Source organism: Vulpes vulpes, chromosome 5 (assembly GCF_048418805.1).
Source record: "Vulpes vulpes isolate BD-2025 chromosome 5, VulVul3, whole genome shotgun sequence".
Lineage (NCBI taxonomy): Eukaryota > Metazoa > Chordata > Mammalia > Carnivora > Canidae > Vulpes > Vulpes vulpes.
In genome coordinates this window covers 123,201,525-123,215,107 of record NC_132784.1, presented here as the reverse complement: position 1 = coordinate 123,215,107, position 13,583 = coordinate 123,201,525, and the positions used below count along the sequence as shown (strand labels likewise).

Genomic DNA, 13,583 nt, shown 5'->3' with positions numbered 1-13,583 from the left:
ACCTGCACTATACATACAGCGCTTCTGTATCCTTCCCTGGAGTTGATAAATTCAGGGATTAAGCCATTTATTCATATTTACTCTGTCAACTAAAGCAATACATTAAATAAACCATTTTTTAGACTTACCTGATATGTGTCGAAAATCAGTATTTTATCAAGTAAGAATATTACATTATGATCAGAAAACCCATTTATAATGGAGACAGAGTAGCTAGGTTGAGTTTTAATTTCCATGTTTCCAGCCATACCCGTTTCCCAGAGTGCTTTGAGGATTAAATGTGATAATGGGTGTGAAAACACTTTATAAGCACCTTTGCCTCTAGGTTTCACACCTTTTGATTAGTGAGATGAGTGATAACCACATCGTGCTCCTGCTCATGCTTGCTTACCTGCACCCAAATAGAGCTATCCACCGCTTTTAGAACCTTCACGTTGTTAACAGGGTGGATTTCAACCAACAAAGTTAAGCACTTTGATCCTACAAAGGAAAGGAGGCTTTTAGTAAAGGAGGCCAGAATGTCATTCGTTATCTTCTCCACCTATGTCTGTACTTTGAAAACATAAATATGTTACCTATTGTATTAGTTATTCCAAGAGGAAAAGTAATTTTCTTAAAATTTTCTTTGGCAGTTCTTAAAATCCTTGACAAAAGAAGAAAACCTCACAAAGTTTAAATCAATAGGCGCAGAGTGAGAAGCGAGTTCCTGACCATTCCTCAGCCACTTAGCACAGCCTCACAGGCCCTCTGGGCTCCTAAGTCTAAGTAAACACGACTCCATTCACTACCACTCCAGTTCTGCAGCACATGAATGAATATCACTTGTGGATGAAAATATAAAGATATTTCTGGCGGATGAATATGCTCCAGTACACGGACCCTATTAAGAGGACAGGGCTTCCCTCTGGAATGGTGGCAGAGCTGCGAGGATAAAGACCCACTTATTTCCTCAGTGTCACATTGCAGCAAATGACATAAAAGATAGCAATTCGGAGGAAGTCCTTGGACACAGGCTACAATGGGATTACCACAGAGATCCACATTTAGACCAAGAGTTCCCCTCCCCCAAGATTAAACCTCAGAAAAGGAGCTGCCTTAAAGCTGAGTTCTTGCAGAGCCTAATATTCTCAGGTGCTTTCTCTATGACTTTATTGTGAGTAATAATGTACAATTTTCAGGGCAGCACAGCATTGAATCAATGCCAATTTTCACTACTTAAGAAACTAAACTGACAGCAAATAAAGGCAAAAAATGTAAAAACAATTCCTACCATATGGCCTTACAATTACAAGCACTGGATATCTCTGTAAACATGCCTTTTAAAGATTACTGAAAAAGCAAGACAGCGAGTTACTACGTGGAATCCCAAAGATATAAGGATGGAACAAATGAAGATCAAATATTGTTTGGTCAATGATACTTGTAGCTTACGATAAAAATCCCAGTGATTGTATATCAGTTCAAAAGGGCTATACTTGTTTAACTGGGATAGAGGTGAAGGTGAGGAGCTTTGTGAATCTGCTAGATAACTTAAAAAAAAAAAGGCTCTAGAAAATAAGAAAGACGTTGGTGTTGAAGTGTTTGGGTGGCTCAGTCAGTTGAGCATCTGACTCTTGGTTTTGCTTTGGCTCAGGTTATAGTCTCAGGGTCCTGAGGTTGACCCCTGCATTGTGCTCCAGGCTCAGTGGGAAGTCTGCTTGAGATTCTTTCCCCTTTCCTCTCCCTCCCCCTCTGCTCCTTCCCCCACTTATGTGTGCTCTCTTTCTCACAAATAAATAAAATCTTGCTACCCCATAACCCAGCAATTGCACTACAGGGTATTTACCCAAAGATTCAGATGTAGTGAAAGGACAGGACACCTGCACCCCAACGTTCATAGCAGCAATGTCCACAATAGCCAAACTGTGGAAGGAGCCACGATGTCCTCTGACAGAGAGTGGATAAAGAAGATGTGGTGCACATATATACAATGGAATTGCCTCAGAAAGGATGAATACCTACCCATTTATATCAATGTGGATGGAACTGGAGGGTATTATGGTTGAGTGAAATAAGTCAATTGCAGAAAGACAACTATCATATGGTTTCACTCATATGTGGAATATAAGAAATAGTGAAAGGGGCCTTAAGGGAAAGGAGAGAAACTGAGTGGGGAAAAATTAGAGAGGAAGACAAACCATGAGAGACTCCTAACTCTGGGAAACAAACAAAGGATTGCAGAAGGGGAGATTGGTGGGATGATGAGTAACTGGGTAACAGGCACTAAGGAGGGCGCTTGATGGGATGAGCACTGGATGTTATACTATATGTTGACAAATTGAATTTAAATTTAAAAAAATCTTTTAAAAAAAGACATTAGTGTCAGGCGGCCTGGGTGGCTCAGTGGTTTAGCGCTGCCTTCAGCCCAGGGCATGATCCTGGAGACCCGGGATGGAGTCCCATGTTGGGCTCCCTGCATGAAGCCTGCTTCTCCTTCTGCTTGTGTCTCTGCCTCTCTCTCTCTCTCTCTCCTGTGTATTCTCATGAATAAATAAATAAAATCTTTAATAAATAAATAAAAACATTAGTGTCAAAGATACTTAAGAAAAATAGAAATGCTTTGTGAAATGTGAGAATGAGAAAAAAAGCAATTTTCCTTATTACGTTATTTTACATTAAGTGTGTATAAGTAATATACTAAGTAGTACAAGCTGACATTGGCTATTTTATGTCTTGCTCTAAAAGTTTACATTTTCCAATTTGGGGGAAAAACTTTTTAGGGGCTATGTGGGGAATCTTCTCCTTAGAAAAGTAAAGAATCACTTTACTCATATGTGGACTTTTTGGAAGTAAATTTGATAACCAGCTATCAGCTAAATCCACTTGACTTTAAAATGGAACACAAGGACACAAACCATCTTCCTGCACTAATTCTTCCCTTTATAGAGGCATCCTGGACATTTAATATAATAAGCATAATGATAAGAGTAACCGTGCAAACAGGCATTTCTCTCAGTAACATACCATGTGATTTCATGGTGTAACATGACATACTCTGGATTAGGATTCTAGAGATGTCAGTTCTGGTTTACACTCTGCTACTAACCTAATACACATTTTTCAGAAAGGACAATGCATTCCTAGGCTTCTATGCCTTGTTACTAAAGAAAAAAAACAAAAACTAAAGAATCAGATCGTTTATCTAGTCAGTTTCAGTCACGAAATCTCATGATTCTATGGAGTGCTTAAAGTCGTCTTCAGAAGTTAGAGAATCCAGCGGTGCCTGGGAGGGCATCGCTGTAGGGTAAGGCAGGTCCAGGCAGGATGTGGATATCACAGAAAGTAGAGACAGCAGGAACAGAAGTGACAACTTGGATGGATCTTGAAGGCATTGCACTAAGTGAAATCAGAGAAAGATAAATACTGTATCATCTTTCTTACGTGTGGACTCCCAGAAAGAAAAAAAACCCATGCTCATAAATACAGAAAACAAATTGGCAATCACAAGAGATGAGGGTTGGAGCATGGGAGAAACAAGGGAACAGTTTTATTTTTTTAGTTTAAATAAATTGAACAAATATTAAAAACAAAAGCACAGGGATTAGCATGGCATTGGCAGGGCGGGCGGGTAGACAGTGGGCAAAGGAATCTGGTCCGAGCCAGGTGAAGACACATGTTGTGAATGATGACAAAGTTAGAAGAGTCCAGCAGTGCCTGGTTCTGAAGCAGCTCTGGTTACTGGAGCTCTTGAAGCAAACCATAGCTCCACAGAGCGGCTGCAGGACTTCACTATAATGGTACAGCGGGTCTCAGAAGAGTCTCAGTGGCAGAGGGGCCCAACACAGGTGGCTACCCCAACAGCTGCCCAGCGGGGATCTACTGTGACCTGCAGCAAATGCAACTCCAGAGGGGAGGGTGAAGGGGCAGCTAGGTCCTCTCCTCTTCCTCTTCCCCTCTCTCTTCTCCTCCTCCTCTTCCCCCTCCCCCCTTCCATCTCCTCCTTCTCCCTCTCTTAAGTAAGCTCTATACACAGCATAGGGCTTGAACTCACAACCCTGAGATCAGGAGTTACATGCTCTACTGACTGAGCCGCCCAGACATCCCTCTTTTACTGTTTTCTAAACAAAATATTAATCTGCCATGGCCAAAGCCAAGAAGAGAAGCACTATTGATACAAACTGTGTTGGCAAGTGTGTGGACCAAAAAGCCTATCTTGTTCATATGAAAGATGTTACAGTTTGTCTCACTTGCAACGGAAAAATCTCTTCATAAGCAATAGAGTGTGAAACAATACCTCCAGGCAAACTACATTTTATAATCCAATGGCTTATCAGGTCATTCATGGGCAGATAAAATAAGGCTTTCCAAGACATTTCTTCGAAGAATAAAACACCATAATGGATTCTACAGTGCTTTCTGGTCACATCACTTTTGAAATCTTAACTGAACACAGGCCTTGTAGGGGCTCCACGGATCTAGGTGTACTTCAGGCCTGTCTTCCTCTGGCCTCAGTTCCTACCACTCTGCTCTGCCCCCTTTTCATTCGGCCTCCTCACTATCCTTGATCAGCGAGTCTACCAAGTACACTCTGGCCTCAGGACCTTGGTGCTGGCTGTTGTTACTGTCAGAAATGTGCTTTCCCCACAGCCGAGGGCTTGCTCCCTCCCTTCTTTCAGATCTCGGTTTATTTTTTTTATTTTTTATTTTTTTAAAGATTTATTTATTTATGATAGAGAGAGAGAGAGGCAGAGACACAGGAGGAGGGAGAAGCAGGCTCTGCAGGGAGCCCAACATGGGGGACTCCAGGATCGCGCCCTGGGCCAAAGGCAGGTGCTAAACCATGGAGCCATCCAAGGATCCCTAGATCTCTGTTTTAATGCTCCCCACATAGTGCTTCCTAGGATCATTCCTCAAATAAACTAATTGCATTCAAATGCCTGCCTCAGGCTCTACTTAGGGGGAAAATGCAAACTAAGATGAGAAGTAATCTCAGGGGACTGGATCACTTTAGCCCTGAGGGCTGTGGCATGAGGAAGCAGGGTTGAAACAGGAAGAAGAATCCAGCAGTAAGAGGACCTTATCAAATTCATGACCACCTTGGGACTCGAGCTGCATGGAGCACACCTCAGAATGATCCACTTCAGGGATGGAAAGGGGAGTATTTACCCCTCAGCTCCCTGGCCCCTCCATGCTTGTCCTATTGGGAATCCTTTCTGACCATACTTCCAGGTGGCACACGTGCAAGTAGTGAAGAGATGTTCCCAAGGCGCTGGGCAAAAAAAAACGAGAAGCAGGCAGAGGCTGAGTTAAGGCCCTGCCTGTCAAATTAGCTCTGGGCAGATCTGGCTCTTACCACAGCAGCTGGCATAAAAGGTGAGCTGAGAAGATATAAAACATCAGGAAGCCAATATGATACTTAACAATGTCCATTCTGATATTCTTAAAGATGTGATCAGATAATTTCACTAGAGGTGTATCAAACTTCAAAGACTGAGTAAGCAGACCTGAACAGGATTTTTTTTAAGACGTATTTATTTTAGAGAGAGAGAGAGGGAGGGAGAATGTGCAGAGGGGATGGACAGAGGGAGAGGGGGAGCTGCTCAAGCAGACTCTCTGCTGAGCTCGGAGACTGATGCGGGGCTTGATCTCGTGACCCTGAGATCACAACCTGGGCCAAAACCAAGAGTCAGATACTTAAGCGACTGAGTCACCCAGGCACCCCCTGAACAGGATTCAATTTAATAAAAGTTAAAATAAAGTTGGTCTGAACATATGTATTTTTGAACATATATTTTATAATGTACATAATTACCATTTTTTCTGCAGCACAATTAGGCATAGTTGGTAAACATCACATAAGGAATATAGGTTCTATTGGGTTTACCAGCATAAGGAATTCTTGAGGCTAAAAGGAATAAGGGCCAACAAGGCATTTTTAATAAGGGCAATAAGTAGATAAGTAGGCAATAAGGGCAACAAGTAGAATTTTTTAAAAGCATTTGAGCCAACATTTAACAAAATTTTATGTAAAGGTCCATACTTCTCTCAGTAAATTGAAAAACTGGTCCGACGGGGCTTACTACCCTCCACTGAAGATGGGATGATGCCCCATGGCACACCCCGCCCACCACCAGCCTCAACAGCTCACCACGAGGGCAACTGCCACACCTGTCTTGCATAACATTTTATCCACAGCGGCATGCAAAGTGCCTGACCCACTCCATGCACTTACTTGCTGAGTTCTGGACAGATGGGGGATATGGAATGTTAAAAAGAAGGAAAGACTATTACAAAGACAATAAATTATAAAGTGGGCCTTGACAAACGAGAATTTTTATTTAGAATTGGTAGATTATTCACAATATATTATGTATCAGTTAACTGCTTACCAGATGTAAGAAAAAAAAATGATATTCTTGAAGGAATACCACCCCCTTCCCAGCCTTTTACACCAGCTTCTGATCATAGGGTTCTAGTTTTTCCTCAGTGTTGCTCTGTCTGCAAGTGCTAATTGCTTTCTAATACTTCTATTCACTATTACATTATTTTCTGTACTTTGTTTACTTCAAAAATAATTTAAAAAACGTTTTCATGCTTGACACGGCCTTTGCCTTTTCATTCTGAGATAAAAGCTATTCATAAAGATGTTTTAAATTCGACTTAGTGGTTAATAAATCTTCATCTTTCAATAGGCACTAAAAAATAAAATGTCATACCTAGTTGAAGCTCATTCTTTCTTCCTTCTTTAGCAGAATGAACTAAACTTGCAGCTAATGAAAAAAGAAAAAATAATCCATTAACAAAGAATCCATGCAGTGGCTGATTAGTTTACCACTTTATACCTGAAAAAAGTTAAGGGCTTCAAGAATCTGTCAGTGAATGATTAAGGTAATGCAGAAAAAAATTATTTTTTTGTAAGTAGACTTTTATATTTTGAAATTAATCTCCCAAGAGCATCTTTTCCCAGAAAATCATTGGTATAGGATAGTCAAATATTGCAAAGGTCCAATACTTTGAAACTTAACAAATGTAGTTTACTTCTTGACATGTAGCAATAAAAGAATTCAACTTACCAAGCAAAGTTCTCTCACTGTTGATAGAGCAACTGATGACGTGCAAGTCTTTCTCAAATGTATAGAGATGCTATTAAAACAAAGTTATTTTTTAATTTGGAGTTTTGTATTAAAGAACAATTTTAGAATTCAAATTCCCAGTTAGCTCTGAAACAGGTATCATGGTGGCAAGACATTCTATTAAAGAACCATCAATTAACCAGTTTATCCATACTGAGAAGTTTCAGATTATTTTTTAAGAAAGAAGTTTCCAACTGTAGGCCATAGTTGGCACTGAAGCTTAACCATGAGGCAACATGATCTAGTGGCTAAGAACCTAGACCCTGGAGACAGGCTAGATGTAGGATCAAATTCTGATGATGCCACTTACTAGCTGTGTAACCTTGGACAAGTTATTCATTTTTCTATTCTCTCATCAGTAAAATAAAAATCATAATACCTATTTCATGAAATCCTTAGAAGGATCAAGTCAGATGATCCATACAAAGCACTTATTACAATGTCTGCCACTCCTAATAAGCACTTAGATGTCAGCTATTATAATTATTGAAACAAGTAAAGTTTTAATCAAGTTACTTAACTATGATATCATTAACTATGTCTAAGAGACTATCAAGCCCATCCCCTATAAAACTCATATTCAGAGCCTTGGCAAAGTAATCTTCTGTTTTTACTTGCCCTTTTAATAATTTTCTTGCTGTTTGAAGTGTTGCAAGATTCCATTTCCTTATTAAATATTAAAGAAAATGAAAATGGTCATGCAGAAGGAGGATATGATATGCAAATTGAGGAAATGAAGACAATCACAGTTATATTAGGCAAACTCTCTTAGAATACCTTCAGAGGGTAAGAAAAGATGAAGAGTCTTAGACCTCGATAGAGAACAGGTTAAGAAAAAACAACTCATAGCGAGAGTATTAGGAAGGTAATTAGTACTTGCAGATTTAAAAAAAAAAAAAAAAAGCACTGAGAACACACTAAAATCCTATGGCCCAAAGTTGATGAAAAATTTGAAAAGCCATGAAATGCTTGATTAGAAAAAGTGAACTTTGAGTGAATAAGGAGGCTCTGAATTCATGTGAGACATTTTGGTTTCCTTGGACTCCTGCTCTGAGGCATTCTAATTTACAAGAAGAATCATGGATGTATACACTTAACTTTTAGTGTTTTACCCTTTTAATTATAAAATAACACATGAACATAGTCTCAGTGTTTAAAACATGAAACACCACCAAATAAAAAGTCAAAGCTCTCCACTATGCTCGCCCCATATGAACTCCCTTCCAAAAGGAAACATGTTTGTAATTTATTCGATAGCCTCCCGATCTTTTTTAAACAAGTTTTTAATATATATTTACACATATATATATGGTATAGTTTTCTTAAAACATAAATATATTATTCTGGCAACTTGCTTTTTTCACATAACAGTATATTTTGGAGAACCTTCTGTGTCAGTGTACATTTATAGACTTCTTACTCCCTTAATGTTTGTAAGTTGTTTTTACCTAGACACAAAATGACTCCCTCACATTTGCACCAAGAATTAGATAAGCTTGTCATATCAACCAATGTCCTATGTGGGTGGTGTGGGGAAAAATTAAGAAAAGGAAGCTGAGTTCTATATCTGGATCCTTGAGAAGCAAGAAAAATGAGGGTTAAGGAGAAGCAGAACTCATAACCAGAGGTCATTAGGAGATCCTAAACTTCTGGGAGCTCACAAATCTTAGAAGACACTGGACTTCCTACATTCCTACAGAATATTGAATAATTGATTTGAGCCAACTTTGCTTAAATCTCAAAGTGATATTTTGGTTCAGGAGTCCTTACACTTCATTTACTTATTTATCTTTAAAGATAATGGCATCAAGAGATGGTAAAAGAGAGAAGGCAGGCCAAGAAAGAAAAACTAAATTTTTAGAAAATTAAATAAGAATCTGTCACTACAAAAAGGAGGCAGAAAGAAGAAAAAACTCTAAAAGCAATAACTAATGAGTATCTAAGATTTATTTATTTATTTTTACCTCATTTTGTCTGGTTCGGCAGTCATATAATCCAAAGACAACATTTCCTTTATCATCCTTAAAAAAAATTAACCAGATATGTATTATATATCATTGATTAGGAAATTAGGATGTTATTAATCTTAAACCTGCAATAATTCAGTCAATATTACCAATAAGTACTCAGTATTACCAATAAGTACATGCTAAAGGTAGCATGTCAGAAAGGGACCAAACCTATGTCAGCTAGTAATATGGGCTTAAAGAGTGAAATGGATTAAGAGTGTACAGCTCAATCTGGGGACCCTTTCTAGGAGGTAGTAGAATCTAGCAAAGGAGCAAATCTTTCTGTACTTGGGTTTATTTCTTTAAGACAATATATATGATAGAGATTGGGAGTGGCTAAAACAAGTCCATGATACTCCTGTAAATAAAACTTTTTGAATCATATAATTCTTTAAATGCAGCACACATATAGAATACAACTTAAAATTACTTTTTTAAAAAATATTTTATTTATGAAAGTAATCTCTATACCCAACATGGGGCTCAAACTCACAACCCCAAGATCAAGAGTCCCATGCTCGACCGACTGCACCAGCCAAGTGCCCCAATTTAAAATAGCATTTTAGCAAATAAATAAATAGAGTAATACACATATGCAGAGCAAGCTAGCCACTGAAATTATTCTTTCATGTTCCACTATTATAGTAAAGTTATCAGTAAAGCTACATTTTCATTCCTTAGAACACTTAACATTGAAAACAATAATGCCTCAAAAGTCTGAGCATACCGAAGTCTACACAGATGATGTTGAGGAATTATATTTAATATTTTCTGAGATAAATCCTTACATTTTAATTAGGGTTAAACATCTTTCACTTAGCATTTTTCCCTCTGCAAAATGGAACTGTTCACTTTAAAAATTTGAGCACTATGTCAGACATTGTATATGGTTCTTATTTTAAAAAAAGAAAACATTAAGACTGAATTTCAATCACCTTATTTAATCTCACAAAATAAGAGTCATGTAAAAGGTTAAGTGCCACAAGTCTTATTCATTACCCCTCAGTAAGATATAGCATAAAATTCTGTAAAAAAAAAGAACTTAAATGGTTAAAGTAGTAAATTCTATGTTACACATATCTTACACAATAAAAAAAGAACAGACATACCTTATAGTACAAATATTTCTATTTCTTACACAATAAAAAAAGAATACAGACATACCATACCTTATACGTATAAATAATATTTCCATTTCTTTCAACATTCAGTATACGTAAGCTCTCATAATTATCTTCTAAAATACCTAAAATGATAATAATAGCAAGTTAATACTTAACAGGGAATTTTTTTAATTTACTTTTAAATTTATTATTTTTTTTTAGAGAGAGACCATGTGCGTGAGTGAGGGAGAGGGACAGAGGAAGAGTGAGAGAGAATCTCAAACAGGCTCCACAGCCAGCATGGAGGCCAACCCAGGGCTCAATTTCATGATCTGGGATCATGACCTGAGCTGAAATCAAGAGTTGGATGCTTAACCAACTGAGCCACCCAGGTGCCTCAACAGGGAATGTTTAAAAACATATCTAACAAATATTAGTGGAAAGCCAAGTACGAAAGAACACATACTGATGATTCTGTTATACAGAGTTTTATTTTTTATTTATTTATTTATTTTTTTTATACAGAGTTTTAAAAAAGACAAAACTAATCTATTGTGTCAGAGGTCAGAAGAGTAGTGACCTTTAGGAAAGAGGAAAGGATTAGTAATTGGGAGGTATCTCAAAGGAGCCTTCTGAGGTGCTGGTAATGCTGTATGGGTTGGCCATACGATATACCCAACAACACATTTGGCAATAACCCACTGAGCCATACTCTCTTAATCCATATACTTTTCTGTGTGTATGCTATACTTCAATAAATTTTAAGTTATCTATTAGTTTTTGCTCTAAGTATTTTGAAGCTATGTTGTTAGAGGCATAAAAACTTAGAACTGTTATTGCTTCCTGGTGGATTAACCTATCAGGAACTCAGTAGAACTAACTGCCTGGTGTCTGAGTAATTGATTATTGCAATAAGATAAAAACATAACTTACAGTCAAGCCTTTTAACACTTGCTATGATAGTATAAGCAAGAGTCCATACCAGAGAAGGCACCAGCATCACAGTTCATTTCCCCCATGGAATGACATGCTGGTGGAGGGTTCAGATAGATCAACAGGGAGGTGGGGAGTCTCTCACTGCTGAAGCAGCCCTCAACAGAAGGCTCCTGCAGTGGTGTGGACTCCGGGGCTCAGAGAGTCCACACCACTGCAGGGAGAGGGAGAAGACCTAAGAGTGGAAAAGTACTGAGTCAAAGTGGAAAAGAACTATCTTCAAGGTTCCCCCCCTTTTCCTACTGAGGTAGTCTCAGCAGAGGTACTTCAGAAGGTCTCTGCTGATGGCTTTTGATAAAGTGGCCCCTGAATGAAGGCACCTGGGCTGAGAATGCAACCTTGGATATGATGATGTCTAGCCAGGGGGCCCTGAGCCTTGCCTACAACTCCCTTCAGGAACTGCAGTGCACTGGCAATTCACCAAGTCTGGTTTGGGGAGGGTGGCTTTCCCCCATGAGACCTTCCAGGTAAAGCTTTCGCAATTGCATATGGTTACACCTGAAAAATCACACATAGCTTTTTAGCCAGGAGCTGGACAAGTTAACCCTTTTATTTACTACAAAATGTCCTTTATCTTTAATAATTCTTTTTGCTTTTAAGTTTACTTTGATATCAGTATAGCAACATCAGCTTTCTTTGGTTAGTGCTTACACAGCTTTTTCCTATTCTTTTATTATTACTCTTCCTATGTCCTTATATCTAAGATCTGTAGTCTTACAAGCAATATCTTTTAAGGGGTGCCTGCATGGCTCAGTGGTTGAGTGTCTGCCTTTGGCTCAGGTTGTGATCCCGGGATCCTGGGATTGAGTCCTGCACCAGGCTCCCTGAAGGAAGCCTGCTTCACCCTCTGTCTGTGTCTCTGCCTCTCCCTCTATGTCTCTCACAAATAAATAAATAAAATCTTTAAAAACACACACACATAAGCAATATCCTTTAGAATAGTCTATTTACATTTAATCACTGATATTTTGGATTTTTTATCAATTATATCACTATTTATATTCTATGTGACTCAATTGTTTTTTCTTGCCTTCCTCTGGCTTAATCAAAAATCATATTAATTCATTCTCCTACTTATTGTCAATTATACATTCTTTTGCTATTCTTTTATTAGTTATCCTAAAGATTACAATACAAATCCTTATTGTTTTAATATTATATGATGCCAAGAAATGTGAAGCAACTGAAACTCTCATACACTGTTAACAAGAATGTAGATTGGAAAATTTGCAGTAGCTACTGAAGCTGAACATATATGGCTCAGGAATTGTACATATATTGCAACGGATATATGCACATATTTTGACAAATGACACAAATAATTTCTATAGCACTATGATTCATAATAGCCAAACTGGGAACCCAAAATATCCATCAAGGAAAGAATAAATATATTGTGGGATATCCAAACAATGGACTATTGTACAATAATCATAATGAATAACTTGCTATAATGTACAATATAAATAACTGAGCAAAAGAAGCCCAGGTTGTTCCCCCTCCCAAGAAAGGTATAAACTATATCATTTAATTTATGTATAAGTTTCAAAAGCAGGCAAAATGAATCTACGGTGCTAGATGAGTGACTGCTGGAAAGGAGCATGAAGGAGACCTTTGCGTTTCTATTAAATTTCTCTTTCCTGCTCTGAGTGCTAGTTACATGGGTGAGTTTCACTTTGTGAAAATCAACTGAGCTACACTTGTGATTTATGTACTTTTCTGTATGAAAGCTATATTTTGATTTAAAGATAAAAAGATTCTTGGGGCACCTGGGTGGCTCGGTCGGTTAAGCGGCTGCCTTTGGCTCAGATCATGATCCTAGGGTCTTGGGATTGAGCCCTGATTTGGGCTCCCTGATTAGCAGCGTGGGGAGGGAGAGTCTGCTTCTCCCTCTCCGTCCGCCCCTCCTCCCTGCTTGTGTTCTCTCTAATAAATAAATAAAATCTTTAAAAAGAGAGAGAGAGAGAGAAAAGATTCTTTACACAAAACATTTGACTTGTGGGACGCCTGGGTGGCTCAGCGGTTGATCATCTGCCTTCTGCTTGGGCGTGATCCTGGAGTTCAGGGATCGAGTCCCATATTGGGCTCTCTGCATGGAGCCTGCTTCTCCCTCTGCCTATGTCTTTGCCTCTCTCTGTGTGTCTCTCATAAATAAATAAATAAAATCTTAAAAAACAAAAACTTGTAAGTTAATTGACCATCAACTTTCAGCTAAAAATTTAGTATATTTCTCTCAATTCTACAATTAAAGGATTTACACATTAGTGGATGCAGCTTTGATAATTATCATCATTAACCGGAGAGAAATGCATATTTCCCCAATTTCCTCAAAATTAAATTGATTAAACTTGACTCATTTTCCCCAC

At 38.3% G+C, this 13,583-nt stretch overlaps 1 protein-coding gene across 13 annotated transcripts in view; it reads right to left on the bottom strand.

Moving 5' to 3' along the window:
* Window positions 1-13,583, bottom strand: part of GSAP (gamma-secretase activating protein) — an 85,225-nt gene that overhangs the window by 61,133 nt on the left and 10,509 nt on the right. For 12 of the 13 annotated variants that reach the window (XR_012001837.1, XR_012001838.1, XR_012001839.1 and 9 more), the window contains exons 2-6: window positions 10,291-10,367; window positions 9,077-9,133; window positions 7,053-7,122; window positions 6,696-6,749; window positions 392-480 (exon numbers count right to left, since the gene is read on the bottom strand). Coding sequence is in view for 6 of the 13 variants with exons in the window: in XM_072759892.1 (XP_072615993.1) it covers window positions 392-480; window positions 6,696-6,749; window positions 7,053-7,122; window positions 9,077-9,133; window positions 10,291-10,367 (347 nt within the window). In the remaining 7 variants the exon portion in view is untranslated. Of the gene's footprint in view, window positions 1-391; window positions 481-5,791; window positions 5,907-6,695; window positions 6,750-7,052; window positions 7,123-9,076; window positions 9,134-10,290; window positions 10,368-13,583 lie in introns of those variants that run through there. The other variant, XM_072759900.1, reaches the window with a different exon arrangement.